This window comes from Stenella coeruleoalba, assembly GCF_951394435.1.
Source record: "Stenella coeruleoalba genome assembly, chromosome: 10".
In the NCBI taxonomy this organism is placed as follows: Eukaryota; Metazoa; Chordata; class Mammalia; order Artiodactyla; family Delphinidae; genus Stenella; species Stenella coeruleoalba.
Window position 1 is genome coordinate 391760 of NC_137156.1, and position 21295 is coordinate 413054.

At 42.4% G+C, this 21295-nt stretch overlaps 1 protein-coding gene across 6 annotated transcripts in view; it reads right to left on the bottom strand.

Moving 5' to 3' along the window:
• EXOC2 (exocyst complex component 2) overlaps positions 1-21295 on the bottom strand; it is a 157393-nt gene that overhangs the window by 73638 nt on the left and 62460 nt on the right. For all 6 annotated transcript variants that reach the window (XM_079932892.1, XM_079932891.1, XM_079932890.1 and 3 more), the window contains 4 exons: positions 15401-15546; positions 15185-15266; positions 14345-14447; positions 10564-10682 (listed from right to left, as the gene is read on the bottom strand). In XM_079932892.1, coding sequence (XP_079789018.1) covers positions 10564-10682; positions 14345-14447; positions 15185-15266; positions 15401-15546 — 450 coding nt within the window. The remainder of the gene's footprint in view (positions 1-10563; positions 10683-14344; positions 14448-15184; positions 15267-15400; positions 15547-21295) is intronic.

Genomic DNA, 21295 nt, shown 5'->3' on the forward strand with positions numbered 1-21295 from the left:
AGTGGGAGCCCGGGCCTGAGCCCAGAACTCGCTCTCCTCTAACAGACTGCTCCTTTCTCTGGTCAGAAAAAGTCTTGCAATGAGTAATCTTATGGGGAATTAGGAGGATTGTCCTTTGAGGAGAAAATTAATGAAAACATTTAAAATCTCAGTTGTCAGAAATTATTTACTATCAAGTGTCAAAAAAAAAAAAAACTTGAGGATTCTGACACTCCTTTTAAACTTAAATTACATGACGATATTTATACCCCACAAAATTATTACAAATATGAAGTGCTTCTGATGATAAACAAACATTATTATAAAAGAAAGGAAAAGATGAAAAAAAGTTTCTGTAACATAAAATCAGCAAAAGGTTTTAACATATAAGAAATCCGTTCATTTGCTCTTGACTGTTTTACCTCACAATACGATAGCAGTACCTCTTGATATGTTTAAGAGAAATGTTATATAAAATATACTGTTATAAATGAGAGTAACTAGGAAGTTTCATAATATCATGCTCTTATTTATGTGCAGACCATACACAAATGAAAATTATGTTACTTCGTATATTTTCCCTGAAAACACTAAATTATCTGCCCTGATATCCACCTAAGGATGGTGTTCAATACATATATACACAGGACTTGGGTTTTTCATTAGAAGCTCAGTTTGCACTAAGCTGTTCTGCAGGTGACAGAGCCTAAAGTTTTTGTAAAACTGTGTTTGACTTTGTGTTTTTCAAACCTAAAACTGCATTAATGAGTTATGGGAGGTCATTTGTTTTCTTGAGAGTAGATTTTCTCTAGAAATGAACTGTTCCTACGATTTTATCCCTGACGAAAGTTTTTCTCAAATAGGATCACAGCCCAGCTTTCCCTCATCTGTGCTCACGCTGACAACTGCTCCCTATCCCAGGGGCCCCCGCTCTGTGGCAGAAGGACTCACAGGCGGCATGTGCTTCTTCACCTGTAAAAATCAGGGCTTGAACTACACAAGCCTTAGTGTCTTTTTCAGCTCTAAAATTCTGATTCTATGATACAAAATCTGAATTTGAAACTTTGAACCACCGCTTATTCCGCTCCCTGGAATAGTTTGAGACAACTGAGGGTGATGAGTAGCAGTGCTGTTTAAATGTATAAACAGTCTCTGCCCCTACACAGAGAGCACACGTGAGCGTTAAGTCGTAAAAGGAAATTTCATCAAGAAAATATTAAAGGCGACAAAAACAGTAACAGGGAAAACGTCACTAGGATTTCATACTTGTTATTATGGACCTTACAGCTTGGCTATTTTAGAGGCACCAAGCAGAGTAACCAATAAACACCCTCAAATGACAGTGTGCTGATAAGATCAAGATTACTTGGCCGCAATCTGTCCAAGTTATCTGAGGAATAACTATGGGGAAAGATTGCTCTCCTGACAAAACTTCACACAGCAACACTTCCATCAGTACAGTATTTCCAGTCCTAAAATTCTATATGGTGTTTGTAGGGGAAAAAAAAAAAAAAAAGGGATACTAAAAAAATTCTAGAACTAAATAATCCTAGGGTATAGCTGTATCTTCTAAATTCCATGAACTAATATTTGGGTTTTTACCAATACATCAAAGAAAACATATATATCTTATCTACATATGCTTGGAAGAAGCATCTTGGAAGAAAAACTCTTTTAAACACTTAAAATTAAAAAAAAATGACTAAGCTTCTTAATTACTGACCCTTGATAGAAGAAACGTTCACGTGTTGCGGTCTGGGGAAGACATTCTGGCTTATACACGCGTCAACTTGAATTTTATACTAACTGGAACAGCCTGTTTGTGGCTGTTCAATCAAACACACATTGTACGTCTGCTTTAATTATTACAGAAGAGGGCACAGTGGCCAGAAGTAAAGAATGTCCACGCTGAAAGTAAAGATGAAATGCCTGTCTCCCTGGGCCACCAATGCTGGTCCTTCTTGAATGGTGAGATTCCCTTCCCAGGTGCCAAGGCCACACTGACTCGCTGTGTACATGCTGGTCTGTATCCCTGACATGTTTGATGTTCTTTGTTCTGACAAGATATAAAACTGTGCTGAAAACCATGCTTCTCTGGAACAGTTCCTCAGAGTTATCTGAGAGGCTGTCTTCTGGGCTACAGTCCTCAGTTTGGCTCAAATAAAACTCTTTTCTATCAAATAAAATTCTTTTCCCATTACAGATCATTTATTTTCGTTGACACACTTGAGTCAACATTCTGTTTCTCCGGTTTAAATAAAGCTTCTAAAACATGCTACCAGCATTCTCAAAGGGAACTATTTTTCTAATTGTGAGTATGCAGGAGAAATTTAACAGATTGCAAATAAATATAAAATTAGAAAAATCACCTTTGGAATACTATATAAACAAAACAGAAATTTACTTTTAATAAGAGAAAAACAGAAAATCTGTCTTCAGAAGTTGCAGAAGTAACTTTCTTCAGAACACTAACAATCCTAGCTGCTTCACCAAGAGTAAAAGTGGCAGTACAGAAATCAAGTTTAAAGTGTATTACTTTTCTAAAAGAAAAACTATTTATCTTTCACAATTTGCTATGAACGAGTTGAACCATGAGATTTTTACCAGATAAAAAGTCTTCAGCTTTATGCGAACTTCAGAGATATGGCGAGATTTTCTGCAAAGCTCAAAAACTTAAGAGTTTACCTTAAAACTCTGAGTACGACAAAAAACTGATAATGGCTTTAGGAAGATTTGTAAGAAATGCTTGTTATACCAAGGATTCCACATCACACATCAGCCAAATCCTCTCAACTCCAGCTATCTGGGTGCGCTCTCCCTTCTTTAAATGCAGTGGTCAGTATGTGTTTACCAGACTCCCTGAGACACAAAGGGCAGGAGAGGCTCTTCTGTGGAGGGGGGGGCCTGCAGACGTGGGCCAGGTGATACATCAGCCACGTGTACTCGGCCCCCGGCCTCCCGCCCAGCTTGCTCCCAGCCCACGTGGTACGGGGAGCCCTGGTCTATAGCCAACTCTCCAGGTGGCCCACTTCCTCAGCCCGAAACACCTCCAAACACACTTTCCTGCGCACAGCAGGCCCCTGTCCTGAGCAGCAGCCGGACCACCCCCTGCCGCTTGTTGACCGTGCTCGGGGCCAGGAGCCTCTGCAGACCCAGGCCTGCTGGACTCCTGTCAAGCACAGCACACACAAAGGTCGGTGACTGGGATGGGGTGGGTGCAGCAAGGCAGCTACCAACCTCCAGGAACGAGACTGTGTCCACAGATAAGAATGTTCTTTTTGATCTGATGCTTCTATACATACATTTGAAGTTCCTACGGGGTACTTCTTCAATTTAAAGGGGATCGTTTAATCCAAATTAAACCAAGGAAGGCGTATTTAACAGGCCGCATAACCTCACTCCACTTCTTAGGGCTGCGGGCCAAATTCTGAACTGTATTCCAACATCATTCGGAAAACAGCTGAAAGGAAGAGACGTATTTTAAAAGCAAGACTACAGGTGTGAACCTTGAAGAAGCACTTCTCAGCTAACATTGGCTATATAAGCAAGAACCATACATTGTAACAAGCTGGTTAGGTGAATAACCAAAACCAAATTATTTATGATTTTATTTAAGTACGACCCTTTTCTGCAGTTATATACAGATTTAAGTAGAGAGCACCTACTTAGACTGTATAAGCAATAGAATTATTACAAAAATGACAACAGGAGACATAAAATATCTGTACCCCTGAATATTCTAAAATTACCAGGCAATGCTAGCAATTCAAGGTGTGCGGGGCATTTACTGTCAAAACCGTTTTCTCTGAAGGCTGGAGGTGTGTCTCCCCCCAGACAGACAGTGAGCCAAGCAGAAAAGACCCAGCGCTGGGACGTCACGCGGAGAGGTCCTCCTGACGGAAGCCCTGCTGCCCTGTCTGACCTGACACAGACAGACGCTGCCACCAGGTGACCAGAACCAAGCACAAAACGAGGCAAGTCTCACTCCTCCGACCCTACCCAACAGCTGGGGAAGCACTGACAGGACCTGCGAATGAACGCTGTACTATTTGAACAGTAAATCAAATGCTCAAGTGCTAGTTTACTGACTTCTAAAAAACTGTTTAAGTTACTAGTATTAATTGCTAGTCCTCATTTTAATTTGGAAGCTAAATTTGTCTTTTCAAATTAGATTAAAAAACAAATTTACAATCACGTAAAATCCTGCTAAGCTGTCAGGTAATTAAAACTGCTTATGTAAACTTATACTGTTTACAAACAACAGCGACAATTTCTAACAGGATGCACTGTGAATCTAATTCATGGCACACTGAGTATCACCTAGGTTTCTTCTCTTTCTGAGAAAAAGGACAAAAGGGAAAGGAAAACCAGACCACCACTTTGCTGGAGAGAAGATCTTTGCTATTACAGTCATAAACTGGTACTTTTCTTCTAGTCCTCTCTCCTGAATCTACCTTCTTCTGTAATCCTTTATGGCTTACGAATCTCAAAGTAAGTGAATAAAATCCCACTACAAGTATTTAGAAGCACTGCCTCTTCTAAAGCCAACTGAAGCAACAGTGAGCAGGTAAAGCACAATTCACATCGGGAGGACTCAGTCACAGGGACGGGAAGGTGGAGACCAAACCAGTGTCGCCTACCTGTACTTGCAGGAGCTGTGCCTTTTCTTCTTTTTAAATCAACGTCTATCATTCTGGGTTCACGTTGGTATAATAAACATTCAGGAGAGAAACTACTTTTTAAATCTCCAAAAATGAAACTTCATAAAAGAAACTTCCTAATGTACAACCTCATGATAACAACTTTAAAATAAAAAATTAGAAATTTTGTTAGAAATCTATGTATAAACGTTTACTGTCTTTTTAAACATAGAAACATTTTTGTAGTTACGTAGAAGATCTGACAAATCTGCTGCCAATTTCTTAATGGAGGCTTGCAACCTAATCTGGTGCCCAGGAGCTACCTGATGCCAAATTGTGGAAATACTAGAATTATATTTTTTTAACCCCAGTGATTATCTACATAAAGGTCACATCTTTATTTTTTAAATATCAAGAAAAAATATAGTTTAGTTATACTAAATTCATGAAACTGTACAAAAATTTAAAATGTACTTTATGCATGTATTTGATGAGCTTGAATTGAAAATATAGTCTTTTTATTTCAGCAAGTCATTAATAATCTGCTCTGTTTGAAATAATTAAAAGAGTAGATCATTAGCCTCTATTCTTAACATTTTTCCTCTATAATAGACCCGTACTGTGATGGTTCCGAATAAACCTTTCAGGTGTGACGTATCTCTAAGTTTTCAAAGAGAACCTGAGCCACATGGAAATGTGTTCCCATCTGCTGTGTGACTGTCTGAAAGAATCTATGGCTTCCATTCTAAACGCGTCACTTGCCTCTGCTCTAATATGTCCTCTGGGAAGCCCTAGCGGTGCAGACAGCAGAAAGCAGAGATAACTGCTCTAGATGCTTCTCCCTGGAGTCACCACAAGTAGTCAGCACGTATTTTAAATGAGTTTAGAGTTAAACTCATTTTCAGAACAAAGGAAAAAACACACCTTTGAAGGCTACCTTTCAAAATCCTGTTTGAGAATGTCCGTAGGGGGTTAAACCAAAGGCTTTTCCTGACAGGAAACCTGAAGATTTAGTCTAATTTTGGCCCTATTTCACAGAAATTTTAAGAGACAAATGACACTTCTTATAAGGCAGTAAAAGTTTTGGAAGAGAAGCTGTAGAGTTGACTAGCTCAAGCTGGAAGAAAACAGGCCCTTCCATAGGTGTTTATGCTTTCAAGATGAATTTTTTTTTTAATGTTGATCTTTATTCTTGTTTTTTTCCTCCTATTTGTCTCCCCTTAGAAAAACGGAAAGATCACATTTGGGCTACAGAGGCGGCCGCAGAAGCGGAGTGAGGAATTCCTGGATACCTGGCAGGGTGTGTTGAGGCGTAATGCTCATCTCCTGTCTGTGTCCTGGTGTGCGACATCTAGGGGCACCATCTACCAGGTTCGTATGCGTTATTATTATAAAAATTGGAATCCAGAGAAGGCTCTAATGCAGTGTTTATAAAAATATCAACCCTACGACCTACCTCTGCTGAGCAATGAATGCTTCACATACAGAAGAATGTAACCTGGACAAATGTGGCTTTTTTATGTAGGACTGCTGTCTCTGAAAATCTATCACCATCTTGGCTCATGAACTTTTCTTGAAGACCACAAGACTAAATACAATTAACATTTTAACCCAAAGCATCATGTAAAGATTTAAAAAAAAAAAAAAACTTGTATGTTAATTAGGTTTCTTAAATTCATGCATAAAAACCAGCTTTACTTACAAAGACACAAAGAAGTCTTTTCCTGTCTAAAATATTTACAGTCTGTCTTTTTAAAATTGTATCTCACCTCACAAGACTGGGTTATCCATCAGTTACAAGCATTTCTCTGGTGGTAGAAGTCCGAGTACAGGTGTTACAAATAGAAGAACGTACAATGCATTCCTTAGGTTTAGAATGCAACAAGCTTTCATTCTGAAAACAGGTTCTGGAGAAGACCTGAATGAAAGCAATGCAGCTTCACAAAAAGGCACTGCCATCGTGCCATCCGTTCACCATGTTCAGAAACACACTTGATGAAATACTATCTTCAACCACAGAACACAGAGAGGTCTGTGGAACCACCGTGCAGGACACGGAGAAGCTGGGCTGTCTGTCACCTGGCTTCTCTGAGGCAGCTTCCTCACGTGCAAAACAGATCCAAGTCATGTACCAAACCAGACAACTTCCCAGGTTTCTTCCAGACCCCAAATGTTGTGATTACGAGAGGATGGCCAACAGAAAGTCCAAATGATATTTAGGAGACTTGCCCTCATACTGACTGCACTTCTATTACACCTAACTAGGACGCTCATAAATATCAATTAGGAGTCTATCGGGAACAATCCGGTGTAGATTACATGAACGAAAAATTGTACTTATTCCCAGCAAACGTATAATTAAGGCCAATATCTTACATAAACACACCCACACATGCACATGCCTATGCTATATAATGACATTACCTGTACACGGGTAGGCAGGTGCACAGTAAAGAGCTGACGTGTCCAGTGACATATGCACACTCTGATGACAACAACCAGGAAGGCATCTAGGTGCCAAGTGGCCAAAGTGGACACTATGTCACCACGGCTAATTCTTCTAGGAAACACAAGTTCTGTCTCCATCTGTGTCACTTCTCGTATCATCTGCCTTTGCACTGGCTATTGATTAAAAAGCCACATTAAGTACATAGTATCCGTGTACTTAAAAAGATACTGGAGGTATTAAACTGCTTTTGAATTTGACAATTAACTGAATACTTGATATTAAGAAACCACATTTCAGGTAATGATAATAGTATTTTAGTTACAGTTTTCACAAAGCATCTTTACCTTTGAAAATTACATACTGAAATAATTATGGATGAAATGATGTGACCTGCTTCCAAAATAATTCAGGGTGAGGGAGGCGGTGTAGATAAAACGAGACTGGCTGTGAGGGGATAACTGTCGAAACTGGGCAGGTACACGGGAGGTTGTGGTATCACCTTTGGTGCTCTTAAGTATGTTTGGAATTCTCCAAAATAAAATAATAAGAACTCCTGATGGTGAGCTCAAAAGAACACACCAACTTTCCAACTGAAAGACAGTTATCTGTTGGGACTGTCTATACTGTTCATATTAGTCGTGTTTGCTGACAACAGGTGGGCACGGCTCAGGATGTTCCTCTGAATGTCAAGGACGATTAAATCCTAACCTATAAACATCTGGCTAATGAATTTAGGAAATTTACATTGTATTGTCACGAAATCTGTGGAGTAAGTTCAAAGAGTCGTAAACTGTTATGTTTCCCTTCCTAATTTTAAAGACCAACTTATGAAAATAACTTTAGGTAAACCTCATCACTAACAAAAGGATCCACGTAATGCACGTTCCTCCAAGCACTTCATATGCGAGCGGCAACGTCTACAACAGGCTTGGTCAGAGTGAATAAAAAGGCAGGTCTCCAGTTACACGGAAGCTCGTGTCTTTTTTTTTTCTCCCAGAAATGCTGATTTTCAGCAGTTTTGGATAAATACATATAGCAATACATAACACCAAGATGGCAGGGCAGGAATCCATTAGGTAAGGGTGTGTCTCTATTGATCTTCAAGAAAGATTCAGACCTTTAGTGATGGAATATCGGTTATCAGATCCTTCAGGTATGGGTGCGACAATAAGGCATGTGAATTTTCCTGGCAATTCTCCAATTTCAAATGGTCTATATGCTGTCTTCATAAATGACACATGCTTTCCAGAAATTCAAGTATTTTCAGAACTAAATCATACAGTTGGATTGTTTCTTATAAGCCTGAGTAGGGAAAACGTTTGTCAGACCGTGATCCTGTTTGTATCACTGTATTTACAGCCTCTTCACCGGAGAGGGGAAGGGTGGTACTTACTGAGCACCTACTGGGTCTCTGGACTACTTCCCCGTGGCTCCTTCCCTGGAAAACTCACATCCCTCATTTAGGTTCAGTGGCAACAACACCTCCTCTAGGAAACTTCCTTGGGCCTCCCGCTAACGAGACTGAGGCAGAGTTCTGCACTCCCCACTTTGCAATACCTTTCACAAGTACACTTATGTAATAAACAACATGTGAATTGTTTAAAGACATAGGTCTCTCTCACTAGACTACAAGCTCCAAGAGGCCAGAGACCTCTGGGTCTTGCTCATCACGGCTCTTTAGTCCCGAGAGCACATCCACCACACTGATTACCAGCCCCGGCTGCACCACAGTCTCCTGGGAGCTTTAAAAAATACTGCTGCGTGGACTCCACTGCTAGAGAGTCTAATCAGGTCAGGAATGGGGAGGACGCTGGGAAGTGACAATCTTTAAAAAAAACCCAGGGGGTTGTGACGGGCAGCCACGTTGAGAGTCCTGCCCAACAGAGCAGACTCAGTACACAAGAACCTGAGGGCCTCTAAATATCCCCCAATGACCTCAGACTGTGCATATGTTGTTTGATGTCATTTTCACTTGCTAAAACTATAAAATAATTAATGACATACTAGAAATTTAGATATGGCATCAGTGAAGAGATATTTGGGTTTTCCTAAACATCAACAATAGAAAAGAACAGACTCATAGCTGGAAAATACTCAACTCCAAGCCACCTAATTCACGACAAAACTAAACTATAAATAAATAATCATGGCCTCTCTGTGGCACCTCCTTCTGTGCCAGGACTGCTCTCATGTTACTTCACTTTCTCGTCCAGAAACCTTGTAAGAATCGCTGCGCCTTATTTATACAATCTATTTGGTGTCTCAGGCCACTGAAACTGCATTTGCCAAGGTCATCAACAGCCTCAGCACAAAATCTAAAGGACACCCCTTTATCGGACTCTTCACCTTAAAACCCTTGCTGACCCTCCTTTCCCTCCCGGCTCCCTGGCCACCTGCAGGTTTCTCCTCCACCAGTGCTGTAAAGAGCACTCCCTAGGACTCTGTCCTACATTCCTACATTTTCTTCCTTTTTCTCCTTCTTGGGTGAATATGTCAACTCCCAGGGACCATCTACGTGCAGACCACACCCAAACCTCTTGCTCTTTAAATTCAGTTACCTATTGGACGCGTCCACTTGTTCGTCAGACAGCCGCACACCAACCGGTCCAAAGAGAAGGGAAGACCATCTTCTCCTCCTCGCCCCAGCCCCACGGCGCCCCATCCCAACCAGCTGCCAAGGCCAGACCTCTGGGCATCACCGAACCCCTCCTACCCCTCCTTCCCTCACCAGGTCCTGGCGATCGCAGGTTCCGCACAGCTCTTGAATCCCCTCCTCCTCCACACCCACGGCCCCCGTGCCGGCGAGATGCCTGAATCACCACAGCAGCCTCCTAACCGGCTCCACTGTCCCCGTCTCATCGGGTCTTTCCCAGGCTTCAAACCCCTGGACGAAGGAGGCCAGGGGCCTCCTCACCCGGCCTCAAGTCCTGCCACTGTGCTGGCTGTGAGCCAGCTGTGACTCTTCCTCCACTCTCCTCAGGGCCTGTGCTGGAGGCGGCCCAGCAGGCGTTCCTCATCCTCTAGGTTCTCTGCTAACACAGAGTCCTGTCTAAGACACGTCCCCAAACCTGCCATCTACCAGTCACAACCTGGTACTTGGTTAGTGGAGCTCCATGAGGGCTGGGACTGCGTCCGTGCACCTGGACTTGGCATGGTGCCTGGTGCGCAGCAGGGCTCAACATGCACTTGATGGAATAGTGAGTGTACTGTTCCTGTTGATCAAGACTAGTATCATTTCTACAACATCATGTCACTTCCACAAGAGGTAACTGTTCTGTAAGCCGAACCTCTGTCAACACTGCCAGTCAGCCATGAGACAGGCATGCTGAGAGGGCTTTCTCCCTCCCCTGCTCTCTTACTCGCCCAGGGAGGACGCTAACCGGGGTGGGGGGCAGGTATAGTTACAAAGGGAACGACTCATCCCTCAATCTAGAGCGTCCCCAGAGTGTGTCGAGTGACGAGGGGGAGGACTCAGGCAGGGAGAAAGGGTCTTGCCTTTGAGGTCCCGCACGCAGCCCTCCTGGCAGCTGTGCATGAGCTGGAGGATCCATCGGTGCTGGGCTCCGATGCACTGCCACGCAGGGTCGCCTGGCGCGTGGAGGTCAGACAGGTACCTGAAACAGCAAGGCCAAGGCTGACCCAGTCAGCTTCTGCTGCACAGCCATAATGAGGACAAGAGGAAAGCTAGCATATCTTAAAGTCATCACTTTTAAGAAAACCTAAAACTTTGTCAATTAGTAAAGCATTCGTCAATACTAGTCTTTAATATTCAGTTCTAAATGAAATATATTCAGATTTCTTTTCAGGCAATTAACAAACAATAAACCTACCCTTTAAGAAGTTAGGACTTTATAAAAATACAACCAAGGAGACAAAGACAACTTGCAATGCCCCTATAACGCCCAGTGAGAGCGTATCTTTATGGTTACATTTTGTTCACAGACTGTTTCTAATTAGTTCTCAGTCACACAGAAAACAGGTGAGAGCCAGCAGAGGCCTCAGCGTGAATATTTCTTCATTCCTTTCTGGTCTGAAATACGGCCACGAGGTGGCAGTGTGACCCTTTTTTCTGCAGGAGCCAAACAGGGCAACACTTTATTACACAAAGAGATTTGGTGACAGCAAGCACTGACTTCTAAGTCTAAACTCTAATTCATGAGAAGATATTTCTCTAGAAAATACAGTATAGATGGGCATTTTTCTTAGTTTTTAAATAGTTCTTAAAATATTTAAAGTCTTCTTTCTCTGTAAAAATTCCAAACCCAGATAGACAACTTGAAAAATTTCTGCCAAATACCATTAAAAACTTGGCCCTCATGAAATATATAAATGTAACAAGTTAAATCCAATTAAATCAACCTCAAAAGCTGGACTTATTGTCTTAAAATAACTCTTAAACCCTAAGCTGTCTGTTGTCTTGGGGTTAAAAGTTTTGTTCAAGAATAAATTTTAATTAATGGTGACAAGCTGTGACCTCTAAACACGCAGGGACACAACCTGGGCTTCTCTCCCCAGCTTCTGCAATACTGAGTATTTCCTTACTTAGCAGCTAATTAGAGGAGAAACAAGTTAGTGGCAAATAAAACACTGAGAAGAAACCTGACATCACATTCGGGAACGACCCACCTCCCCTGACCTCCACGGGCTAACGGGGAAGAATGGTTTCCGAGGACAGCGGGGTGTCCCGTGCGGGCTCCTCTCCTACCCGAGCCATGACCCTTTATTTATAGGGGCCAGGAGGCTGGCTGTGCTGAGAGTCTGGCAAATCAATTACCAGCATCCCCAGGAGGATCTAACAGGTGACGTTCAGCAAAGCCTTCAAAACCTAATCTGAGTCTTCCCCTCACACAGGCTTTCCTCTTCTATCCTCTGGAATGTAAATATGACAAATAGTACATTGTGTCATTTCTTTCCCCAAAACGTGAGCTTCCACCCTTCCTGCCAGGGCGGGACTGTCTGCCGGAGGTGCCCTCAGACAGGTCCTGCTGCACCTCCTGACGCTGGCGCTCAACAGCAACCTCAGATCGGCAGCAGCAGTAAATATGGCACCGTCCCTGTCGGAGGGCGGCTTCCCTCCCTCTGTGTGCACACACCACCAGCAGCACACAGAGGGGCCGTCACAGGGCTCGCTCTCGAGCAGTACAGCAAGATCAACATGACTTTCTGCTCAGCATCTTCTCAGATTATGTCTTTTTAGTATGCTGACTAGGTCCTCCCAAAATTTAATAATAATCCTCTTTCTATCATCTTGCTAATGGGTATTACATAAAAGAGTTTTATAAAGAAAGATAAATTTCTTGTCTCAGAAACTCTGCAGTGTCTCAGTTCAAAAGCACAACTTGTGCTAGGCTCTTCCTTGGTTAAATGACTTAATGCAATGAGCGTCTTCTTTTCTTTTAGTTTGTAGTTTCATTTCAAAGATCTTGGCTTAGCATATGATACAGGTTATTGCTATTTCTTTTAAATACGTGTTATCCGAGAACACTTTTTAAAAAACATTTTTAAAGGGCAGAAGGTAAGGAATGTTAATTATGATGAGCATAGGCTCAAAATTTTTAAATTTAAGAATTAAAGTAGTTAGCCATACTCGAACATGATTTTTAACAATTACCAAGGACAGAATCACACTGGCATGGAAGAAGTATGTGGTACTTTGCTTCTTACTTGAGCTACTAGCCTCACCAGAGTAAGGAGAGTGAAAAGAATCAGGATGTCTTTAGGTAGATACAGCAGTGAACAACAGCACAACAACACAGGGGTAATCTGACTCGCTCATTCCCTGCGCAACCTGGTTACGTGAGAGCTAAGAGATGGAGTTTTGCTGATGATAAAGTTGAGAGTCTCACCCCCACTTGGTGCTCAAAGGACTGCGCACCATAGATTCCAAAGTCCAACAGATATTTGGCCTGGTTGTGATGTTGTTTTTCCTATTCATTAATAATGAAACCCGTAATTTAAGAAGGATGATAAAATTGCTCAGTATCTTCTCAAAGTATCAAAAATAAAATAATGATTAAAAAATAAGTAAATGACTTGACATTCTCAGTGACATTCTTGTTCTTTTCCCTTTAAAATGACAGGGAATAAAACATTAAATAGGCCATTTTAAAGAATCTTTTTTAACACCCACCATCTTTTAAACGGTATCCAGTAGGTTAACCAGTCACAGGAACTGTACATGAGTAATCTACATAAACGGTAACTCGCTACACAAAGAAATCCTGCGCTCAATAAGGCTTAACGTATGACTATCAGCAAATGAAAAAGAGTAAGTGTAAACAGGTAAATAGACACAAAGCCCGATTAGTGAAGCAACACAGCAGAACACAGACAAGATGCTAACCAGCTATGTTTCCTACATGAGAGATTAACCTTCCTGGAACTCTGTTACTTTACATGTTAAAAAAAAAAAAAAAAAAAAAGGCGGTTGGATAACTAACGTGCAGTTTATTCGCAGCATTAGAGTTCTATGATTCTACAGGCCAGAAAAATCTCCCAAATGCATTCTTTCCTCTGGGGGCACTTAGAGAAAAGCAAAGACAGGCTGTGAAGCCAGACAGACAGGGAGGCCTGTGGCGGTGCATGCTGAGCAGCGACCGCTCTGAGTCCCAGGTCCTCACCTGCGCGCCAGGTGTGATGCAGACACCGCATGGCGGCTGTGAGGCTCAGACACAGCTGCGCAGGCTTGTTTGAGGGGGGGCAGTCAGCAGTTCCAGCGCCCCTGCGCCTGCTGAAGCCCCTCCCTCTCGGGCAACATGGTTCCCTCTATGCTGTGGTGTCCATGGCTTTTGCTGTTACTGCTGTCTTTTTCACGTAAGCCCTCCCACTTCCTTTTCAAGACTGAAAGCTTTCAGAATTTTCTCTGCTGCTGAGCCCTGGCCACTCTCGGGGCACCAGACACCCTCCCGCCTGTGGGACAGTGCCACCCTCGAAGCCAGTCAGGGAGTCCCCACCTGCGGGGGCCCACGGGGAGGGCCCCGCAACCCCAGGCTGGGGAAGGTGCTGTGGACGGGAGGAGAGGTGCAGTGAGGCTACTTTTCCTTTCTCCAAACCGGCAGGATTTCCTTGCCTTTAAAGAATGAGTGCTCCCAAATTTTTGAGTACACAGAAGAATTTTGGGTCCTACACTAGGTATCCCTAAACTTCTGCTACTTGTCTTCCCTTTTATCGTTTCATCAGTCTCCCAATTTCCCCCAAACCAGCTTTAAGAGTTACATGATGTATGCAGCACTATCCAGACACATGTGATTTGTCAAAATTCTTGCAGAAGGTTTACCTTATATAACGTTTTTGGTCATGTAAGGTCGATGGTGTCTCAAGCAACTTATCCAGAAGTAATTCTCTCAAAGCTTCAATCCGTGTTTCTACTTCAGCATAATCTGTTTAAAAAGGAAAGAATTACACGACTTACAGAATGAAAATTTAAAATCCAATTACGGAAAGCAGAACAGTGGCTGCCTTGGGGTAGAGGGGCGACTGAGAAGAGGCAAGAGGGAAATTTCCGGAGTGATGAAAACGCTCTCTCCAGGGTGTGGGTTCCATGGGCGTGGGTATTTGTCAAACTCACTGAGCTGCAACATGTAAGCCTGTGCATATCACTGCATGTAAATTTATCACAATAAAAATAAAATTATTTACAAATTTAATCAAGCCCTGTGATATTTCTCCTAGTTAATAAGGCATGACCATAAGGCATTTTAGGCTTTTCTTATTTTCTGTAACTCTAGCCTTAGAGATAATTTCAAAAGTTGTTTAGTTTACTTTAAAGTAGGGTTAGAATTCATAAATATATTGGTCTTTCTGAAGAGGGAAGATTAAAATGTAGATTTATGTTTCTGTAAAATATCTATAATTGATTCTTTCCAGTAGAAAAGACTTTAAATAGCAACATGATTAACAAGCAGCAAAGAATGTCCAAGACTAACCTATCCTACAGTTTTCACTCCATCTTAGTAAGAAAAGCCATCCTGTTACTTCTGAAGTAACTGTCTTACACCTGAGAAAGGGCACCATATAAACAAAAACCAAAACGAATGTAACATTCTTTGCAGACTACATTCCACATTCTTCCTGTAAAAGCAAAGTAGAAAATCTAAAAGTAATAAACAAATCTTACATTTCTTGAAAACTTGCACCTCCGTTTTCCCAAAAAGTGACTTGGCCTTTTCATAATCATTAATAACCACATCATAATCACCCTTTAAAATAAAGAAACATTTTGGAGACTGTCAGTAAAGTTTAATGAAGACATTTGGTTAAGATAAAAAACATCTTAACAACTCTTTAAAATTTATGACATCTACGACCATAGGTACACAAACATGCACTCTACCTTCTGGATATTCCTTTCAATACTTAGAGGAAGGTTGAAGAGAAACTTAAATCGCTGCAGCACATTGAGCGCATTTCTAGTGGAATCCGCCTTGTCCTTACGACCCAAGACTTCTTGAAATAGTGTGTCTGCAGTGTTACTTGCTCCTATTTTAAAAGGACAAAAAGAAACTTAGATAAAAACTAATTTTAATCAGAAAATGTGTCACTGGACAAAAGAAATAAAATGTTAAGACTGCTATTGCACTTAATATTAAAACTCAGTAAACTTTTCTAAAAGTCAGCTATATTGGAGTTTTTTTTTACGATTTGCTAAAATACAATTTCCTTTTTGCCTCTGAAGTCTTTTCATATGTGCATACCAGTTAATGGTATCCAATTAAGAATAACCACACTTACCGGGCCCAAATAAATTGTCTAATGTCAATGTACGTTTATTTTAGCTTCTTTTAAGTTTTACAGCACTATGGAACCTTAGGTTATTTCATTAATTCAGACAACAGGTTAAAACCCACACACATACACGCGTGCACACACAAGTACACTAGTTAAATTCTCTGGATTCAATATTTACAGATCCATAGTAATAAAAAAAAACGGAAAAAATTTTTCAGAAAAGTTGTTCAAAAGAGATATTTTAGACCTAATCCTACTTCTACATAAAAGTATCTAATTAGGTAGCAGGCACAAAAAATGATACAAGCAATTTAAAGTGTCGAACTTTAACACACCACTATTAATGACTATTTCTTAAATCAGCTTAATATTTCTTAAAATGATACGCAGACTGGACATTCTATATATATGTATTTTTTTACCTTAAAGACCTCAAACTCTATGAATCACTGTATGAAAGAGTTTCTTTATCTAAAACAAAATTTACCGTGTACAAAAATAGTTAAGCTTTTTCAACTTGTGAGTTATTTTTAATTAGTCACAAGGAAAGGGAAGAAAAAGGATAAACTTTTTTTGGCTGTTTGACCACTGCTCATAAAAAGTTTCTACATTATCTGGTCTAGTGACTATACTTTAAGCAAAGATGAAAAAAAACGACCTCAGTCTCGCTGGGTGGCTGGCATGCCGCATTCTCTGGTCCACACTGTGGGTGGCCTGAGTGTGTTAAAAGTCATCTTTGTAACATAATTGTTTTATCTAAATAATGTTTAAATTCTGTTGAAATTTTAAAGGCCTGGTATAAAAACTTTGTTTTGTCAGGACAGCTATTTTCACCACCTGCTATTTAATGTAGAATACTAAATTTCTACTCTGAGAAAAAAAATATATTCCTTTCTTGCCACCAAACCATATAATGATGACTAAATGAATACTGGAAATGTGATTAAGGTTAAAAGTATTTTTCTTGGAAGAAAATTAATATTAAGCATTTGTTTATCATTTAGAAATAAACTTCACGAATTGAGGCTTCATGAATGAATTAGATACGTGAATGGGGACTGAATATTTTTAAAGGTTGATTACTTATGTGTGCGCTGCGGATGTTAAATCCCCAAGCACTTTCTCTACAATGAAGGAGTACGAGATATCAAAACTAGATTTTTTTTCATCTTATTTTAAAGACAATAAAAAAATACAAACTAATAATTTCAAACTCCCCTAAAAGTTATAACAAGCACAGGTAGAAAATTTGCTTAAAATTAAATAAAATATAAATATTTAATACAGAAAAACTTATAGGCAGAAATTATAAACTATAAAATTAAAATTTAATTTAGTTACACAAAAATGTATACATATAGAGAATTCTAATTTACGTACAAATTTTAAGTCATGAAATTATGATTTTAATTTATAGATAATTTCTGTCCATAAATTATTCTGTTGCAAACTTTACTGCATTCACAATAAAATTCTGGGAGTTCATAGCTCTGATAACTGGATGATTATAGACAGTAAGAAACGAAACGAAAGCAGGGAAACCGAGATTTGTGCAAGCGGATAAAAAAGCAGCAGCAGCTCACCAGCCACACCTGAGGGCAGCTGAGAGGAGAAGGGCGCGCTGGCCCCACGAGCGGAGGCAGAGCCGCCCTGAAGGCCACCTGTGCCAGCCCACGAGCAGCCCTGGGCACGTGCAGGCTGAAGGCTCTCCCCTTCCCCCCGCAGGGACACTGCATCATGGTCTGGGGGATGGATGCCCCCCCTGCACTGACAGCAATGACACTGGCCTCAGCTGGGCTGGCAGGGCAGTGATATTTTCCTCAGCATGAGACAGGGAGATGCGGATGGACCCGGAGGGCTCCACGCCACGTGCAGTCACAGGAAGACAGACCCTGAGTGGCTCCACTTACACGTGGAGCCTGAAAAGCCGAGCTCTTGTAAGCAGGCCGGGCTGGGGCCTCGGGGAGATGGATGCGCTCTGAGGATGTGATGCACAGCATCGGAAACAGAGCTAACAATGCTGTACTGTAGCCTGAAAGTGGCTTCAAGAGGAAATCTCAAACATTCTCATCACAAACAAATGGAATTACGTGTGGTGACAGCGCTGGCGGGGGTGGGGGTGGGGTGAACACGCGGCATCACAGACAGGTATCTAACCATCACACTCCGCACCTTAAACTTGCACAATGTCCTGTGTCAACTATATCTCAGCAGAGCTGGAGAATAAGATGGGAAGACAAGTCACTGCAGTACTGCCCACTGACCAATCAAACTCATACCTGCCCTCAAAGATGGAAAAACACTGTAACTGTGCCAGGAACCCGTCATCCACAAAAGCTAGTCATGTACTTCTGATGGCGCCTGGTCATTTCAAGCATGTTTATTAAAGTAAACACGAAGCTCTCTCTGGCCCCTTTTCATGGCACTGGCACCCAGCACAGAGGACAGTACGGGTGATGTATAACCTGCGTCTCTGCTTGATGGGAGCTGGGGGGAGGGGGGGGATGGGAGGAGGCTTCCCCCTACACACTCACGACACAATTTACCCCAGGAACAATGAAGCTGAATGAAATTTAAGGTAACTTTTCAACGTATACTTAAATTCATAGCAAAACCAGGACACAAAGAGACTGAACAACCTACTGTATGTCTCGTTTCTCTTAACAGACTCCAGAAAACGGCCAGACAGGCAGCTATCTGACATTACAGGGCGACATTACATGAACAAGGTCACTACCTGAGTCACCTAGTGCTTGTTCCCAGCCAGGCCTGACGCTGGGGTCCTACAAACCGCTGTCACGTCACCAGTGCACACTTCTACTGGTTTCTCTTCTGGTCTCTATCCAGCTCCCTCCAGTGCATTCTCTGGACAGATGACAGAATGTTTTTTTAAAAGTTCACCATGTGAATTCCTTATGTAAAATCCTCCCACGGCTCACCAGTATTCTCAAGATAAAGACAAACTCCACAACGCCGCACAGAGAGCTTGTCATGAGCAGACCCCTCTACCCGGCAGCCTCAGCCCTCACGTCTGCACCCCAGGGTACTCGGTCCTGCTTCATGGCCCACAGCCATCTCCCCTGAGGTCAGCGCCTTCCTCCTCGCGCGGCCTGCCCCGCCCGGGATGCACCTGGGCCCACTTAGTGCCCACCGGCCAATGTCAGCCTGCCTGGCCTGTCCCCCTCCTCTCCTGAGGCTCGCAGTCCTCCCCCGTCCTCCCTCCATCGGGGCTCCGGGACCCCTACCAGCAGAGCACTGTCACACCACAATTTAACCCCCTACCTATCTGGTCCTACTTTTTCACTGGATTATAAACTCTCGGAAGCAAAGCACAAAGTTTCATCCTCCTGTCCCTGAAGAGGAATAAGAGCGCTCAATAAATGCTTACAGGGCAAGTGCCAGAAACCAGCCTCAGAACCAGTGCCCAGGACTCTGTCCCCTGAGGGAGGGACAGCACAGGGCCCATGTGCAGGACCACGTCAGTGATCGGGCAGCTGAACCGAGCAGAGCAAGCAATCCTAATAATCAATGCGAAAACGACGCTTGTTCTGTGACTTAGAAAATTTTTGCTGAAACATTAAAAACTTGCTTACTGTTGGTTATAGATCAATAAGAAAATGAAAAAACAGTAAAACTAATTTTTATTTAGCACACTATAATAAAAAACATTAGAAACTGAAAATTCAATGTTTAATTTCTTTGTAAAATTTATCATCAAGATAGCCCGCCTCTTCTTGTCATAAAGTTTACAGCACGTATCAAGCATCTTTTCTGCGCTCTGACAAACAATGACGCTCGTTTCCACGTCTGTCTGCTGTACTTCCAGCTTCACTGGTCAGCTCTGAGCGCTCCGTCGGCCTCACTCCCTCTGGGACAGCCTTACCTCCTCGTCACACCTTCCTGGCTTCGGTGGGGAAGGCCACCCTCACTGAGCTCCTCGGGCCTCCCAGTGTCCACACCCCACCACAGCCACTTCTACAACCCAAGTCGTGCTGGATTTGAATTCCACTCACACTGTCATCACTTTCCCTTTTCTGATGCACTTTCATCTCTGTGGGCCAACTTCCCCTTCTGAGTCTCCATGTCTGCGGAATGTCTGCAAGCTTCTCTCTGGGAGACGAGGAGGCTGCCCACAGGCACACTCTGCTGTCTGAGCAGGACCTGGCAAGCGTCTGCAGTGGGTCCCCCCGACTCTGCAGGAAGAGCAGCTGGGCATGTTACTGCCGAACGTTCAGTGGACCGCAGAGCTAGCAACCAGGTGTGTGCTTGATGCAACGTGGCAAGAATACTGGTCACTGAAACCCACGCATCCCAAACCAGCAAGGCAGTCTGTAGTTTAAAGCACAGGCTCAGAGCCAGATGCACAGACACAGATCCCAGCTCTGCCACTTACTGCTGACGTGACTTTAGGTAACGCGTTCAATCCTTCTGAGCCTCAGTTTTTCGTCAATAAAATGCGGGTTACAGCACAAGCCTCCCGGGGTTACCGCAGGGGCTGAGCATCTGTGGACTGTGGGAGCAAGCCCTGACACCAGTGAGGGGCACAGAGGTCTAGCTGTCCCAGCTCTGGCGACACACACCTAGACCACAGGGTCCCTTCCCCGCACCTGCCTGCCTAGCCCAGCCGCACCAGCCACACGGGGCTACTTCGACTTAAAAGCCAAATTATTAAGATTGAATAAAAATTAAATTCCTCAGCAATACTAGTTCCATTTTAAGTGCTCAAGAGCTACATTTCCATCACGGCAGAAGTTCTGTTGGACGGTGCTGTTCTATGCTCTTGGAACAGGTAACAACACAGAGTGAGATATGTGGATCTGATAGAAATTAACAGTCATCACTTCATCACTGGCTTGAAATCAAGAAGGAATTATTAAATACCAAGGCAAATATGAGAAACATGTATCGGTGAAAACAAAAAAGAATTTCAATGAAAGGCTTCAACATTGATAAATTCTGAACAAAAGGGACTGAATTTCTTAGTCAACATCACCCTTTAGAAACAAAGTGGAAAAGGTTGCCCAAATTTAAAAAACTTTCATTTAAAATAACTCAGGGAAAATGCACATAAGTTAGTATGTAATTATACACAAGATTAAAGCATTAATATAATCTAAGCAGATGTAGAGAATGGACTTGAGGACACGGGGAGGGGGAAGGGGAAGCTGGGACGAAGTGAGAGAGTGGCATGGACATATATACACGACCAAATGCCAGTGGGAAGCAGCCGCATAGCACAGGGAGATCAGCTCGGTGCTCTGTGACCACCTAGAGGGGTGGGATAGGGAGGGTGGGAGGGAGATGCTAGAGGGAGGAGACACGGGGATATATGTGTACGTATAGCTGATTCACTTTGTTACACAGCAGAAACTAACACACCACTGTAAAGCAATTATACTCCAATAAAGATGCTAATAAATAAATAAATGGAGAAATAGAAATTCAAAAAAAAGAAAAAATATATAATTTAAGCAAACCAGACTACATTTGCACTCCTGCA